Below are 17777 nucleotides of genomic sequence, written 5' to 3'. Positions count from 1 at the left end.
GAAATAACAACCAACTGAATACCCAAATATTAGCAAATAATATTATCCACATAAATAGTAGAATTACCATTTAATTTAAAATTAATTTCAATAATAGGGATTGAAGGTAGAACAATAGTAGTATCTGCAGAAGATTCATCACTAATAGTAAAGACATTAGCAAATATATTCAAATTAAGGGCAATCACCAAAAAAATAACAATATTTATATATTTTTTTTAAGGATTTAATGATATTCAATAATTTACTACGATTCATTGGATTTCCAAATCCTGCCTTTATTTATAGGAATAAAAATATTTTCGTTGCAAGAAGAAGACCCAGGAATGTCTGAATGACTATAAGCAAATGTAAAACAGACCTTGCAAGGTTCAAGTTTTCAATTCTTAAATAACAGAAATAACAATGTCTTTATCTCTTAACTATAATATTAACAAAATCACGTAAAGCGGAATCACTTTAACCCAGATGATAATTCTTGCAATGGTCAAAAGAGAACCTTTGGCAGTCAACAAACCCACAACTAATGAAATGCCAGTATTACTGGCGATTTTCGAAATACCACATTCTAATCGACAGAAAAGGGGGAGATAATGAAATTTAACCAATATAGGGACTAAAAATAAAATGTACCACCAATAAATCTAGAGCCACCTAATATAAAATCTTTAGAGCAACTAAATTTAAACATAAAAAACTCTCTATAACTGAGTATTTAAATTTCTACAACTTTTCAAGGACTTGTAGAAGATAATCAAAGAAGGATCCTTCATCTAAAACACAACCACCCAAAGCAACATACTAATGTTCTCAACCTTATTCAACCTCATATTCATCGAAAATGATTTTCTCATTTCTACACGAGACATAAGATAGATTAAAAACCCAAGAACTTGAAAGATTAGAGGATATCAATACCTTTCAATATAATGTGGGGCCAGAGTCAAGAGTGGATATGGTGGGTGGGAGGAGAAATGAGAGGAAAAAAAAAAAGCCTATGACAATCAAGGAAAAAAAAAAAAAAACTCAAAAGACCCAAAGACCCTAAAATCAACGCTAACCACAGTCAGAAGAGAAACAAGAGTAGAAAACGATCTAGGATATACTTCCCCTTTAAAGGGAAGAAGGACTTCTCTTGGAGGACTCCCGTCGTTCACGCATATTTTCAAATTTCCAACTTCCATCAGCTCAGGAAAGGCGATTTACAGGGGCGGGAGACTGCACGGAAGTGGTGGAGGTGATCGAACAACAGTGAAGCGATCTCTATGGCGGTCGGTAGGGGGGAATCCGAGATCTTCAAGTCGCGCACCGACAAGCGGGAGTACCGCAGGATCATCCTCCCAAACTCACTCGAGGTCCTTCTAATAAGTGATCCGGACACTGATAAAGTATTTTCTTCCCCCCTTCCAATTCATCCTCATCTTCTCTACGAATCTGAGATACTTACCAATTTCTTCTCCCTTCCGCAGTCTGCGGCTTCCATGAATGTCTCCGTCGGCTCTTTCAGCGACCCCGAAGGACTCGAAGGCCTTGCTCACTATCTCGGTAGATACTTCTGCGTGTTGTTTTGTTTACCCTACGGTTGTTTGGAATCTGGAGCTTTTATGATTTAGGGACTTCAGTGTGATGCTTCGAACCCTTTTTTTTGTAGCTGACCTATTAAAATTTGGAAGTCTATAGTTATTGTCATTGTTTTATACTTTCTAGAAATCTCTTCAGAGATCAAAACATGCTAGTTGAATATAGATGGAATCTGTGGGGTTTATTGAGGTATGTGTAGTGATGCACTGATGCGGCATCATTTTGGGCTTATTTCTTCATTATTAGGTTTTAGCTATTGTTAATGCACCAAGCAAGGGGGAGTGGGATTAAAATGGGAGCTTTTTGGGTCAGCTTGGGTTGACTGAGAAAGTGAGAGGGAGGGAGGTAGGTTGAAGCCATACCATCTTTGTTACCTTTTGGAGATGTTTGTTTACTAGCAACATGTATAGCTTTATGACCTCTCTATACAAAACTTTTTTTAACAAAGTGTGAACTCGGGATGAAAGGACCATCGGTTTGGAAATATATCTTCACACCTATTTTCTACCCGTAATTTGGTAGCATTTTCTTAAATGATTTATTCTGATCTTTATTTTGACTATAAATGGTTTGTTTTTCTTCATCAGTTATTTCTCTATTGCAGAACATATGTTGTTCTATGCCAGTGAGAAATATCCGGTCGAAGAAAGCTACTCAAAGTATATAACAGAGGTATCTGCTATTTCCTTTTATTCTTTCTTTTACTTTCTTTTGAGGCATTAACTAACACTTAAAGTTGCACTATTTTTTATAAATGGTTTCTACTGCTAATATTTTACATTATTATAAATAAAACTCAGCATGGTGGCTCTACTAACGCTTTCACATCTGAGGAGCAGACAAATTTCTACTTTGATATTAATACAGATTACCTGGAAGAGGGTCTGGACAGGTAAAATACTTTTTATTTCTTTTTATACTGCCTTTTCTTTTATGCGGTCTACAGTTTTCTTTGTGTCTTGTTTTAGGTTTGCACAATTCTTTATCAAGCCGTTGATGTCTCCTGATGCTACTATTAGGGAAATAAAAGCTGTGGACTCTGGTTGGTAATTTCTCCTTGTTTGCCCCTGTTATATGACCGTTATTTTATCTCTTTGGTTGATTTGCGGGCTAAACACTCATGTTATTTTCTTTCAACTCAGAGAATCAGAAAAATCTATTATCAGATGTTTGGCGGATGAATCAGGTATTATTCATTATCTTGTCTTGCTTTGTTGTTCCATGTTTTTTTTCTTGTTTTAAAAGTGTTAATTTAATATTTACTTCACCTTGTAAGTTAACATAAATTGTTTAGAATGAAATTCAACTTAAGCATCTATATTTTACTAATTATTTAAAAATTACTACCCTGCCCGTTGACAAAAATGCAAAATCATATTATGTTTAAGCATACAGAAGGATTTTAAATCTTTTCCCTTAAACTTTACTTTTCATTTATGTGATTCCACCATACCCATTTATACTCGAACGATATGCATATAAATTGCAGAATGGGTAGGAGTGATAGGTTGTCCTTCCATGTGTTAAATCATTGGTCATATGAGCGACATTTATTGCTTTTTGTATTAAGATGCTCTTCATTGTAATTCTCTTGCTTAATTTGTTCTAGAGCCTATTAATCATGCAAAGTAGTTGGGCAAGCTCTAGTAAAGAACTTTCAAATAGCTTAAACATTTTTGTGGTATTTTTAATTTTTTTGTCAGACAAAAGAGCTAGGAATTTACGAACGTCTATATATATATACATATATATATATATATTTATATTTATATATATATTTAATGCATCGTAGAGTTTAAACAAGGATAAATTATAGTTTTAATTTCTTATTTTATTTTATAAGAAATTGTTTAATAATCTTCATCATTATTAGCCTTTATCCCAAATTTTTGGGGTTGGCCTTAGCTTTGTCCATCTCGTTCATGGAGGAATTAAAGTACTAAAATTACAAAAAATATTACCGGGATTGTACTTATTCGTTCCTTTTAAGTGAGAATGATTCTTTCTTTTTTTTTTTTTTATAAAATTTTATTAAAATTATCTTCTGTTACGTTTGCCAACCCAACCAAATTTGTTCCACTTGACCAACTAATTATCGCAACTCAGTTTTGGAGCTCAGATAGCAACTCAGTATTGGAGCTCAGATAAATCGACATATAAACAAATGATGGTGATGATCAAATTGTTCAAGTCACACCTCTGTCTAACATTACGAAAGTTTTCAATAGCATTATTGCAGAGCAATCCCGATATTGACAATATTATGGTTAAGTATATACCACAGAAGAAATTTATATCCATCAAAATGTAATTTGGAGCATTTATATCTAAAATTTAGTTTTACCATCCATCCGTTAATTAAATTTTATTTATTAGTCCATATACAGTCAATCTTTTATTACATGCAATCATTTTAGAATGCAGATTATAAAATTTATTTAAACACGAATACAACTTACCCATTACTTTTTTAGCTACCTTTTCCCACCTAAATTGCTGCCAGCATGTGTCAGGTTGTGTTACATTGATAACTTTATGGTAAATTGAGAATAAATAAAATAGAAAAGAAGCAACATGCATGCTAATCATTGAGCATTTGTGTAAAAAAATTAATGTACATAAAGTAACTTCCTAATTATGTGATCATTTTATGACTTTGAATATTTATGCGTAAATAAATTGATAGAAAATTTGGCTGTAGTCTCGAATGAGCCTGCGTCAATGTGGAATAATAATTTATGGTATAAAAATCCAAAGTCTTAATCATATGCATTTTGCATTCTTTTTGGCTTATCATATGACATAGCATTTGTCATTGCTGTAGAATCATATTCATAATAATAACATGTTCTTAGTATTAGAATCGTAAATATCATAAGAATGTAATATAGATTGAAAATAATGGTTGGCACAATATTGACGTCATCATAATCATGTATTATGGAATGATGATAACATCAATTATTTATTATATTATATTATAAGTAGTGTCGTAATCTTAACATAAAGTGCAGTTTGTTTATTACAAGTTCAATGGCTATATATTCCCATCTTGGGAGCATAACATGAAACCGTAGTTTAGCAGCACAATATATAGAATTAAAGGTTTGACAGTAGCATTATATGTAGAATAATGGTAATGAATTGCAATTGAATTTTATCAGTGTAACATTGACTTCACTTTGGAATCATGAACATAAACTATAAAATGATCATCCCATTCAAGAAATTTTGAGATAATGTAGCATTGCACGTATGATCGCTGTAAAATGACCAGTGCATCTATGAAATTTTGAGACAATGTAGCCCGTATGACATAATAGTTTGAAGAATGTTAAAGAATTAAGATGAATAATAGGTTAAAAGCCCAAAATAGTTCCCCAACTATATTTGTGGTCAATTTAGTCTCAGAGTATCACATACATTTCACTAATTTAGTCTCATAACTTTGTAAAATTGATTCCAAATGGTACCTCGGGGATTAATTTGTGATCAATTTTGTATCCTAAATTCCACAAATTTTAACTGGAGAGACTGTTTGGGATGCATTTTGTATAGTCGAGGCACTAAATTGGAGAAATATGACACTGAGATTAAATTGGGAACATACAAATTGTTAAGGGATTATTTTGAGTTTTTAATCTTAACATATAACATAGCCTTACATAAAGGACATTTTAGGCATAAAAAACTTATATAAACAAGTGGAATTTATATGCATTGAGTCTATAGAAAAGAAGCAGGACTCCATATAATTACCCACCTAGTAGCTTGGATTGTGAGCTATTGCATTGTTATCAATTGGCAAAACCTTGGAATGGTGGTTTATCACACTTAAAATAAAATTTCATCTTATTCATCTTAATCAATCTCCAATCCTTATAAACCAAACTTAACATTAAGCATATAACTCAAGTTATATGACTAGATCACCTTAGTTCTTATCAGGCTGCCTCTTTTTCTTATAACCAAATTTCTCAAGATTGTGGTTACATAAACATTTTTAACCATTTGACATACATAAAATATAAATCCATGTAATTAACACATATAATATGATAATTAAGTTTCTCTTTTTATAATATTTAATCAGAATGTCCTCAATCCTAATTTACACTAGGCTTGTTAATTTCCGACTAGAATCTTTCTTACTGGATTTAATCATTCCGGCATGTTTGAAAGGTTATATAAGTTTAATTTATTTTGCATATATTGAACATTACCTCCAAACTATTAGAATTGATCTCTAGAGTTAGAATTTATCATTTTAATCAACATATTTTACATAACTCGTGTCTCAAGCGTCATATATCTTATCATTTTAAACAGGATATTTAACACAACATGTCTTGCAATTATATAATCATATGCTGTTTTCACCAAGAAGGAAGAAGAGGAATAATAAGAAAAAGACGGAAAAGCCTTGGTTCTATTCTTCTTCCTCCTTTTGCTCTTAAGCCCTGAGTATTCCTGGTTTCGGACTGTATCTTTCCCTCAATCACTGTTGCTCTTGAGCCCAAAAATTGCCTCCGACTCGACACTCACTGTTGCTTGTTTGCTAGCTCTCTCAGTTGCTTGCTAGTTCTCTAGGTCGCTCGCCTGCTTGGCTTGTTCCCTCGCTCCCTCGCTTGCTTGTTCCCTCGCTTGCTTGTTCCCTCGCTTGCTTGTTCCCTCGCTTGCTAAGTCTCTTTCTCTCGCTCATGGCTGTTCATATTAGAACGAACACAAAGAATTAACTTGAACCAGACAAAAATTTTGAGAGTTGATCGATATGAAAATTGTAATTTAATCCATTCGACAATTATTATTATTTTTATTTTATTTACAAACTCATATTAAATTGTAATTTTTTTGTTTTTTTAGTTGCCATGCTCATTTTGGGCTGGTTGACTATATGATTCTGACCAATAAACATAAATTTAACACCTATTTTTGCCTAATATATATATATATATATATATATATTGTAATGCATCTTATATATGAAATTTTTATGCACTTGTTGTATGATTATTTTTTCTTAAACATAAATCCTTTTACCATAATCCACTTGATCGAATAACTTGTCCCATAAATAATTGTGCTATTTTCCATTTATTGTTATTATTATTATTATTTATTTTAAACATTCTTTCTAAATGAATTTAATTTGGATGAATTGATTGCTAGATTTATCCATTAATAATTTTTTATTTGTTAGTAGTTTTCTTAGTGACTTTCGGCTCCCACGCCAGGGCAACATTTGTTTGTTTGGGCTGTTTGTTGGGATCATTTAATGTATACCTGTAAAGATTTTCTATGATTTGCTTTCTTTTGTAAATTACATAGAATGTTGACCATTGTGTTTTTTTTTTCGTAAAATCTGTGAATTTTCAAATGGTTGAATTTTTTATGGCAAGAATGGGCACTCTTATCCCAGTGGTATTTTGGTAGGAGTTGAACGATAATATACCTATCTGTCATTCACAGATTCCACTTGTTTATGCTTTCTTAGTTTATTGCTCATTTATTTGCTTGGCAATCTTTGTATTGATTGATAATACAAGCTTATTTGTTTCAACCTTTGCCAGCTTCAAAAGCATCTGAGTTCAAAGAATCATCCATATCATAAATTCAGTACAGGTAAATAAGTATTTTGTTTGTTGATATAAACAACAAAAATGCATTATATATTTAAATTGTCACTACTTTTGAACAATTTTTAATTTTACTTGAGATTTAAAGCCTGTTTGGGGCAGCTGCAGCTTATCCAGTTTACGCAGATAAACAACTTATCCTGACAAGCTGCGTATCCTCAGCTGATCCTGATAAGGTGTTTGCCTGTTTAGAGTCTATCTGAGGCAGCTGAAGCTTATCCAGTTTATGCTGATTTGCAACTGTTTCTAGATAAATAATCATTTTGCCCCTGAATTGGATAAATAACAATTTTGCTGCATATGATTTCTTGGCGGAGATACACATACAATTAATTGATCATACACAGCTTATTCCACCAACAAAATAGAAATCAATCATAAAATTATAGACATAAAACAACAATCTATGTATTAGCATCACACCAGTTACAATATATTCATGAACTTCAACATAATTTTTTCTAGCCTATTTGCATAAACCCCAATCTCTAAAAAATCAGTATTTCTATGAAGATCACAAATAATGTTTCAAAGAAGATCTCATAAAATTTGCATCATCACAGAAATTTGTGGAAGAAGAATCGGTGGGTAAAAGCATAAATATAGCAAAGAATAAGTAAGGATTTGGAACAACGAAAGAACCTAATAAAAAAGAATAAAGAGGGAAGAAAAGAGATGAATGGGAGGAGGGAGGAGGGAGGAGAGGGATTTTTATACCAGGGATGAGCAGGATCTCGAACCGAATGAGGGAGTGCGGCGGTAGGAGCGACTTCGGCCGGGCTTCCTTCGGCGGGGATGAGATAGGAGCGGCTTCGGCGGGGCTTCGTTCGACGGGGATGAGAGCTTCGACAAGGATGAGGTTGCGCGGATCCCTTCGGCTTCCTTCGACAGAGTCGGGTTTGAGGGCAGGGGCGTAAATGCTCGGCCGAATGCTAGAACGCAGGGTAATACCATCGACCGCGTCACAATATAAAACGCTGTAAAATGCTGTTTTCATTAACTCGGTTAAAACGTGCGAATCAAACATCAAGGCGGCGTATTCAAAAAAGCCGTCGCACTTTAAAGCTGCCCCAAACGGGCCCTTATTCAACTTCCGCATTTATTTCCTAAACTCGTCAGAAGTTTTTGTAGTTTTTATTTTTAGTAGTACTTGAATTTTAATTTTTACTGTTTTGATCTATGTGTAAGTCAATCAAACCATCCTTTAAAATGGTTTGGTGACTTGAGGTTTCTTTATGAACTGATGTTTTGTCGTCTACATTCATGTTGCTAAATTTATATTCATTGCATTTGATTTTATTCTGTCTATTTAAATTTGGTCTTATAAATACTTTCCAAATATTTGACATTTTGCATTTATTGATGTGTCTGAGTTTTAAAACAAACACATGACGAGAGATAAGCTGGTCCATGGTTGGTTGTTGCAGTTGTTCCTGTGTCCATCCTGTTGATTGTAAAGGAGGGGTTTGAACAGGCCCATGGCTTATTTTTCCCAGCTGGTTCAGTTTCCCCTGCCCCCATGCCTGGATTGAACGCATCAACGCCCTATTTCCCTTTAGTTAGATTGGTATTAGTGTTTTTTTTTAATTTGATACTTACAATTATGCTGTTTAGAAACTGATTTGAGACACTTTTTACTTTGATTTATATTATTTGGAGGTTCCTTTCTCCCTTTTTCTTCTATTTGGAGAGCTATAACTTTTTTTTTCTTTAAGTGTGAAGCTATATCTTGAAGAGAATAGGTTATGGATGCTCCCTGTCATTCACACCTTGTCAACAGTGATGCTGATTGGCGTTTCCCCCACAATCTTGCCTGCCGAACAGCAGTCATAGTAGTTTTTGCCTCCAATCCTTGTAAATTCTCAGATTTTTCTTTTCTTATTATTATACACCTAATATTCACAACACTTATTTCTATCCGAGTATCCTAGAACAGTGTCATTTGGTATCAACGCCTTTGAATCATTCATTTAAAAAAAAAAAAAATCTAAACCCTCACTCATAGCCCATACCTACAATTTATACCTAAACCTAAAACTAACTTTCGGCCAGCCCTAAATCTAAAATTTTTGCCTTGGCTGAAACCTTAAAGGGAGTAAATTAGCATGCCACCAAGGAGAAACCTGCAATAAAATATTTAAAAGCTTACCATGGAGGATATGCAACAGGAAATCCTCCAATTGCCACAGATATTAGTTAATTTTGAAAGAAGATAGCACATGGAAGTCACCTACAACAATAATGGTAACCATTCGTATGGAGAAGATGAAAATCTTTTCTAACAAGCCTTAAGCGATGAAGAGCCAATGCCGTGTTGATTCATTTTTGAGTATAGGAGGAAAGGGGAACTTTGGAGTGAATGTTGATTTACCGGATTTCGATGATTTTATGGATTCAAACGAATTAATTGACTCCAGATAGTGTATTGTGTTTTTGAGTACAATGACATCTCACTTGACAAATATATGAAATTAGCACCTATCACATTAATGAAGAGTGTTTTTCTATGGTGGGATAATCAACAACGCTTGTGCTAGCTCGAAGGGAAAAAATAGTATTGTAACCCAATCAAATATGAAAATGAGATGCAACGTATGTATTTTTGAACACGTTACAAACAAGACATATTCTCTAGACTTCATCACTTACAATAGAATATTTGATACAGGAGAAATAGCCCAAACCATAATAGAAATGATAATTTTGTTGCTGAAATTCAGAAGAACTACAAACAACGACTCTTGATAATAGGAGAATAAAAATAATACAAACACGAAAGACACCCTAGGGTGGCGGTGAGGGTGGTGGATGACAACTGGGCAGCAGGTCGAGGGATTTGTTGGAGGGGATGGGCGCAAGAGGAGGCTGAAATGAGGGTATAACAGCCGACGGGGTGTTGTGAGGGTGATGGCAGCAGCTGGACACATACTGAGGGGCGGCGGCGGGGGAAAACGGGAAGTGGACAACGGGTTTTGGGGAGCAGGGAGGTGGCAGCAGCAAGTGGATGCGGTGGACGGCGGCTGGGCATGGAATCAGAGGCCTGGAAATGGTTGGTAGTTGCTGGAAGCGGGGTCAGAGGGGACTGCGAACTAATAAACATCTCTTCGGGGTCGAGCTACAGCCGGAGCATCACCCAGATCCTTAGAGACGGTCACCACCTCAGACGGTTACAGCTGGAGCACCTTCTCGTTGTCGGGCACGACCCCCTGAGGGGAAGAAAACCTTAGTGGCAGAACTTAGAATTCTCCACTCATTCAAAAACTGTTTGGTTTTCATAAAACAACATCTATAAATCAGAGAGATTAGGAGATAGCCAAGGCAAAGATTAAAGAGGGGGTGGGATTGTTCAAATAGTCACTCTGCCATAGTACCAACAACTAAAAAAATAGCATATGCATGACATCTAACTAGTCAGTCTGTCTAAAAAATAACGAAGTATGGAATCATCTGTTCAAGGAGCAGGGTGAAGAAATCCTCTCGCTTGTTTTGATCCTCCAGATGTTTTACAATGAATAAGTATCGGTGCTTGTCCTCGCAAATTTTTGAAATGGGGTCCATTAGCTTGACAACATTTGTCATTGTTGGGTATGCATGGAGAGCAGTGCGGGCACTTGTAGTAATGCCGGTGCAGTTTGCCACCAACTGTGATATCTACTGGGATAGATGAGCTGCCCTAACTTTACTTTTCTTTTTCCCATTTTTGTGTCGAGGGTGTAGGTCGCTTGGAGTGATTGAACTCCTCTTGTTCTCTTTCTTCTGGCTATTCCTTGTAGGCCTCGTTCGAATGAGCACATTCAGTCTCATCCAAATTAGGGGTGGGCTCTTCTGTTGTGGCCCAAACACTAAGAAACATAATATCTAGCCTTTGCTCCGGCTTTGGGTCAATTTCAGCAAGTCTAAATTTGTTTGCATTTGGTAAAACCTGCAATTAATAAATTGGTCTTCTATGATGCATAATTTTAATTAACAAATAGTTAATGTAAGTTGTTATACTTACAAAAATCTTCTCTTGCCACCACTTCTCAGGTGCATCAATTGTTTTTTTAATGGCCCCCCCATCTTAGACCAGTGACCCCTCTCTCGAGTTCCTTCCACAACTTCCAATCCTTTTTAAGCTGATCCCATTTATTTTTCAGTTGAGTTTTGTTGTACAATATAGTAGTTCTTTATTGAAAGAGTTTGATTATATTTTACCAACCTTCATTATTGAAGTATCTTGTTGGTCTATTGTCTTTTTTTACCTCTTTTAAGTATAAATCATAACAAATTATCTTCGTCTCTCTAACCCAAATAACGAACATCCTACCTTCTTTTTGTTTACCCATTTGATTTCTAAGTAAAAATAAGAAATATATTAACATAATTTGGCATGCAAAACAACAATACATGAACTCGAGTAAGAATATGCCAAATAAAAATTAAAAGTAGAGTTCAGAATCAGTTCATAGATGTCAAAGATAGATATCCCAAATAGATATCAAAGATAGCTATCCCAATACATTTCTTTTTTTATCTTCGTTTCCTTATCCTAGATAGTGGATATCCCACATTCTTTTTTTTTACCAATATGATATTTAAATAAAAAAAGAAATGTATCAATATAATTTGCATGTAAAACAACAATACATAAACTTAAATAAGAATATATCAAATAAAAAGTAAAAGTAGAGCTCAAAATCAGTTCATAGATGTCGAAAATAGCTTCATCCATGATCAACAATTGTGTTATGTAGGCATAAAGGACAGGCAGTATCTGTGTCAAATTAGCATAACCATTTTTTTCCACATTCACATTTGATAATTGGTTGAGTCTTTCGTTATGTGTTTTTCATCATCACTCTATTAAACATTTCACAAGAAATGTGAAATGTGCCCACCAAATCTCATTCAGAAAGCCTCATCGTAAACTGAAACTAGATAACCAACGGGTCGACAAAGCATCCGAAGTAATAAGATCATATAAATCATCCAAGCAAACCAAACAATACTCATTTGTTTGTTTCAGATTTTGTTGTTTAATTTTGTTTGTATTGATATGTGAGCATTAGTTTTCGGTTTTTCTAAAAAAATTTCCTGTTCGAATTGCTTGCTCTTGGCTCCTCATTTTGGAGTAATATTTTTGGGGGAGGACGTTGAGCATTGTTTCTCTTTTTTGTAGTTCTCTTCTGCTGAAACTTTTATAAATAGATTGCATATGTTTTGCTGCACATTTAAAAATTACATGATAGATAAGTTAACAACATTCTTACATGTCCTGATCAATCAGTAGAAGCAATAACGTGAAATATATATGAGCATTGTTCATCTGCTTATTTCAGAATTTTTTGTGTACTTGTTATGCTGTTCCAAGCACTAATGAAAACCCTCTGAATACATGTCAGATAAGATACCATAACCAATTTTATATTTTTATCGCGCTAGCCAATTCAGATCTTCGAGACAATAATTAGAGCTCAGTGAGATCTCTTAACCAAAGAAGATTCCATTCATATTCACTATTTTCCTAAATCAAATAAGCATTCGAACGTATTCTCTGGCGACTGATAGTATTTGTGGGAAAACAACCTCGCCAATTTAAAATTGACAAGTGGTTATCGGCTAAGCCCTTTGATAGTTATTTTTCATCATCGCTCTAAATAACCTTTAAATGTCATCCCCCATTTGATTTCTTATTGGTAGGTTCACATAAAATTATGAATGAAACAAATAAACAATGTTGAAACATACTAAATTCCATAGCTTTTACTGTTTGATCATGCAAATTTCAAATGTACAATAGAATATATGCAATTTTAATTTTGAAAGTTACAACAATAGAAGAAAACAATTAAAAAGATGAAGCAATTCTTAATATTCTCCTCCCCCAAGATATTACTCCACACTGAGGAGGCAGAAGCAAACAATTCGACCAACATAATTTGTAAGAAAAATTTAAAATCAATGTTCATATATCTATCTAGACAAAATAAAACAACTAAGAAATCTGAAACAAATAGATGAACATCGCTCATATATATTTCCTTCCATTGCTACTACTGATTGATCTGAATAGTTCAGGATGCTGCTAACTTATCTATCATGCAAACTTCAAATGTGCAACAAAACATACAATTTTATTTATAAAAGTTTCAGCGGATAAAAACAATAAAAAAAAGGAACAATGCTCAACATTCTCCTCAAAAAAATATTACTTCACTAGTAGGAGGAGGCCATATCAAACAATTCAACCAACATAATTTGTCAAAAAAACTCAAAATCAGTGCACATATGACTATCCAAATAAAATAAACCAACATAGAAATTTGAAACAAACATATGTGCATTGCTCATATATAATTCATTCCATTACTTCCGTTGATTCATCAGAACAGATAAAAATGTTGCTAACTTATCTATCGTGCATACTTCAAATGTACAACAAAATATATGCAATTCTATTTGTAAAAGTTCTAGCAGTAACTAAAAAAAAGAAACAATGTTCAACATTTTGAATAATTCTGCTAGCATAATTTCTCAGAAAAACTGAAAAGAAGTGCTTATATAACTATCCAAACAAAATAAACCAACAAAGATTTCTGAAACAAACAGATGAGCATTGCTCAGATATTTTTCACCCTATTGTTTATGTTGATTGATAAGAACAAATAAGGATGTTGCTAACTAATTTATCAAGCAAACTTTCAAATGCAGATCATTTGCAATTATATTCATAGAAGTCTTAGATAAACTTAAAAAAAGAAACATTGCTCAATATTTTGAGCAATTCAGGCAACATAGTTTGTTAGAAAAATTGAAAATCAGTGCTCATATAACTATCCAAACAAAAAAAAATTAACAAAGATATCTGAAACAAATAGATGAGCATTGCTCATATATATTTCACTCCATTATTTTTGCTGATTGATCAGGATATGTAAGGATGCTGCTAACTAATCTATCATATAAATTTTCAGATGTGTAACAAATCATATGCAATTTTATTTATAAAAGTCTCAGATAAACTTAAAAAAAGAAGCAGTGCTCAATATTATCCTCAATGATATTACTACGCACTGAACATGAGATAAGAGCAAGTAATAATTTAGACAACATAATTTGTTATAAAAATTGAAAACAAGTGCTCACATATCTATTTAAATAAAATAAAACAACAAAGAAATTTGAAACAAACAGTGAGCATTGTTCACATGTATTTCATCCCATTATTTGTATTGATTGATCAAAACAGTTAAAAATTCTGCTGACTTATCTATCATGAAAACTTTAATTGTGCAACAAAACATATGTAATTCTAGTTATAAAAGTATCAAATAGAGTAAAGAAAATAAGCATTCCCCCCCATGATATTACTACACCGAGCATGAGATAAGAGCAAGTAATTCAGGCAACATAATTTGTTAGAAAAATTGGAAACAAGTGCTCACATATCTATCGAATCAAAATAAAACAACAAAGAAATTTGAAACAAACATATGAGCATTGCTCACATGTATTTCATCCCATTGTTTCTATTGATTGTTCAAAATAGGGAAAAATTCTGCTAATTTATCTATTATGCAAACTTCAATTGTGTGGCAAAACATATGTAATTCTACTTGTAAAAGTATCATATAGAGTAAAGAAAATAAGCATACCCCCCAACCACTGGAAGATTGCAGCAAGTCGTCGGTGTCCAACGGAGGGAGTGGAGAAGAACCAGGGTTTAGCTTTAGCGATACGGGTGAGAAAAGACTGACGAGGGTATATGCGAGGATATGGAGTGGGATTACTGGAAATCTGAAGGGGCAGCAACGTCAAAGGCACTTCACAACGGAGGTTCGGCCGTGGAACACACCCTCTCCCTTCCGTTTTTGCATTCGACTCGATGCGGCCTCCAACCGGTTGTTGCATTTTACTTGCTTATGCCAAAGAGTCAAGCTAACGTAATTGAAGATGCGTTTTATGCAAATATGGTAAAATGGCCAAAACTTAATAAATTATCTAGTGGAACGGTCATGAAAAATTGGTATTGGAAGTAGGCATAATATCGTGGATGATTTACTTTGTTCATTTTTAGTCAGGGTGGAGGATATAGAAATATCCGACACTGATCTATGGATCCTAGCTGGTGTATAAGGAGCGATACGAGGGTTGGGGAGCATAAACAGGGGAAATATATGAGAATTGGCTGGGATTTAGAAGAGTGAAACGGTGACTTCTTCTGTCCCAGAGGAAAAAACAAGAATGAGTAAGGGTTTGGTGGCTTGGTTGTCGATAGACTGACAGCTACTGTCGATCAAGATACTAGTTCATCCCTTGAAGGAAAAAGAAAGCGACAACACTCTAAGAGTAGAAATCCAGAGAAATAATCTGCAAACTGCATAAAATAAAGCAAAAAGTGTTCTAACATGACTTCACGCATAATACTTATACTATGATAACAGTAAACTCTAATTCTAATAAAAATAAAGCAAAATAAGGGGCCCTGTGGGCTTGCCCGTTCCGTGGGAAGGAAAAATTCCTTAACGGGATGTTTTCAAAATAAAGCAAACTATGGGGCCCTAAGTTTTATTAAGTTGTTGCCCAAGCTATAGTTTTTAATATCTTATGAGTGCGAAGTTCAGCAAGGACTCTAGCATTGAAGGGCTGATTATGAATTGTAATGTGTCAAATGGATCCATTTTGACCCATGAAGAGCTTTTCTTTAATTTCCTTCAGGTTTTATAAATTCTCGGCTTTTGTAACTTTGAAATTATTTGCTCCAATTTGAATTATCCTTCTCTATGCTGAAATCTGCCCCCGCTTCCCTAAAAGAACAGCTCTGCTGTATCTTTTCTATTCAAAGCAAATTTTATTTCGCTATGCTTAGAGTAAGCCTGCTCATTCATATCAATGCATCTTTCATTTATAAGAAATTTGATATAGCACTTAATTGACAGAATTGCCACACCATCATCATTATCTTTTTGCTGTTCAAATGGTGGATATTTGGTTTATGAGTAGATGCACTTCTAAAATCTTTTTATTGTTTATAGCTATATTGAGGTATATTGGCCTACTATGATGTACATGACTCTGCAAAATGGTTAATATAGATGGAAAATGGACTTAATGTTGCAGAAACGAAAATTTTATGACCCGTGATAAAGAGTACAAATTATTTAATTTATCTGTGACTGACAAGTTAGAAGAAACTAGGCAAGTTGATTGGGGTTCTCTTGAACATGAGTGATAGAGGCTTTGGTAAGGTTGATTTAGTGAAGAGCCGCTGCGGGGGTTAACAGTAGATTTGGTAGGTTATGTTAAACTATAGTGGCATTGACATACATACAACAATCCCTATAGGTTTACGTATCTAAAACCTAAACTGTTGCAGGAACTGCTAACATTTTAAATGATTCAAGCGCTTCATAGTAACTTGTGATTTTTTACAATGTTAATGTTAATTGTTAAATGAACTGAGTTACACTTTATTACTTGTTTATAAATGGTTCTAAACTTGATTTGGAGATGAAGCTTTTTTTTAATTATTTACATTTTAAGGCCTGGACCCTAATGTAGTTTTAGTTTTATAGGAAATTGGGAAACTTTGGAGGTTAAACCAAAAGAAAAGGGCCTCGATACAAGGCTGGAGTTGATTAGACTTTATGAAGAAAAATATTCAGCGAACATCATGCATCTTGTTGTATATGCGAAAGGTGGCTCATTGCTGCTTTTATTATTATTTTTTTATTTTGAGAAAAGTGTCAAAATAGCCCCCTTACTCTTTCCATGGGATCATTTTAGTCCCAAATGTCTATGAAAATATCAATTTAGTCCCCAAAGTCTTTTAATATGGGCTAAAGTAGTCCCTATAAAGGATTATTTAAGCCCCAATTTAAAGATGGGAATTGATTAGATTTTATGAGGAAAAATATTCAGCGAACATCACACACTTTGCTGTATTTGCCAAAGGTGTTGTATTGCTGCTTTTATTATTTTTTAATTTTGAGAAAAGTGTCAAAATAGCCCCCCGACTCTTTCCAAGAGATCATTTTAGTCCCAAGTTTATATAAAAGTATCAATTTATTTTCCAAACTCTTTAAATATGGGCTAAAACAGTCCCCACGATGGATTATTTCAGCCCCAATTTAGGAACTTTGAGACTAATTTAACACATTTATGGATTCTAGGACTAAAATGACCCCATGTAAACAGTCAATTCCTGCTCTTCTACTTGATGTTTTAATGGTGGTTTTTCAAATTTCATGGACATTGTAGAGAGTCTTGATGAAATTAATACTTTAGTCGAAAGAAAGTTTCAGGACATCAGAAACATTGGATTAAACCACTTGCACTTTCCTGGTGAACCTTGCTCATCTGAATATCTTCAGGTATCTTGATCACTTAACTAGTATTTTGAGACTCAAGACATATAGGTGCACAAGGTTGATTAGAGAATGCTTTCCTTTTTTTAAGCAAGAGATTGTTGAACTGGACATCATATTTATCTGTTATTTATGATATTAGAAGTCTCTTAACATCCTGGAAATTTTTTGTGGTCTACCACTAACGTGCAAAGCAATTTGTAGTGGAGCATGC

At 33.9% G+C, this 17777-nt stretch overlaps 1 protein-coding gene across 1 annotated transcript in view; it reads left to right on the top strand.

Annotated features, from left to right (window-relative positions):
* The first annotated feature begins 1052 nt into the window (after window positions 1–1052).
* LOC110029154 (insulin-degrading enzyme-like 1, peroxisomal) overlaps window positions 1053–17777 on the top strand; it is an 80433-nt gene continuing 63708 nt past the window's right edge. The window contains exons 1-9 of the mRNA XM_020731311.1: window positions 1053–1388; window positions 1470–1545; window positions 2186–2253; window positions 2382–2473; window positions 2550–2623; window positions 2724–2767; window positions 7152–7203; window positions 16772–16894; window positions 17457–17569. Coding sequence (XP_020586970.1) covers window positions 1266–1388; window positions 1470–1545; window positions 2186–2253; window positions 2382–2473; window positions 2550–2623; window positions 2724–2767; window positions 7152–7203; window positions 16772–16894; window positions 17457–17569 — 765 coding nt within the window. The 5' untranslated portion in view covers window positions 1053–1265. The remainder of the gene's footprint in view (window positions 1389–1469; window positions 1546–2185; window positions 2254–2381; window positions 2474–2549; window positions 2624–2723; window positions 2768–7151; window positions 7204–16771; window positions 16895–17456; window positions 17570–17777) is intronic.

Source organism: Phalaenopsis equestris, unplaced genomic scaffold (assembly GCF_001263595.1).
Source record: "Phalaenopsis equestris unplaced genomic scaffold, ASM126359v1 Scaffold000552, whole genome shotgun sequence".
NCBI classification, from domain to species: domain Eukaryota; kingdom Viridiplantae; phylum Streptophyta; class Magnoliopsida; order Asparagales; family Orchidaceae; genus Phalaenopsis; species Phalaenopsis equestris.
The sequence above is the reverse complement of the archived record's forward strand: the minus strand, read 5'-3'. Positions and strand labels throughout refer to the sequence as shown.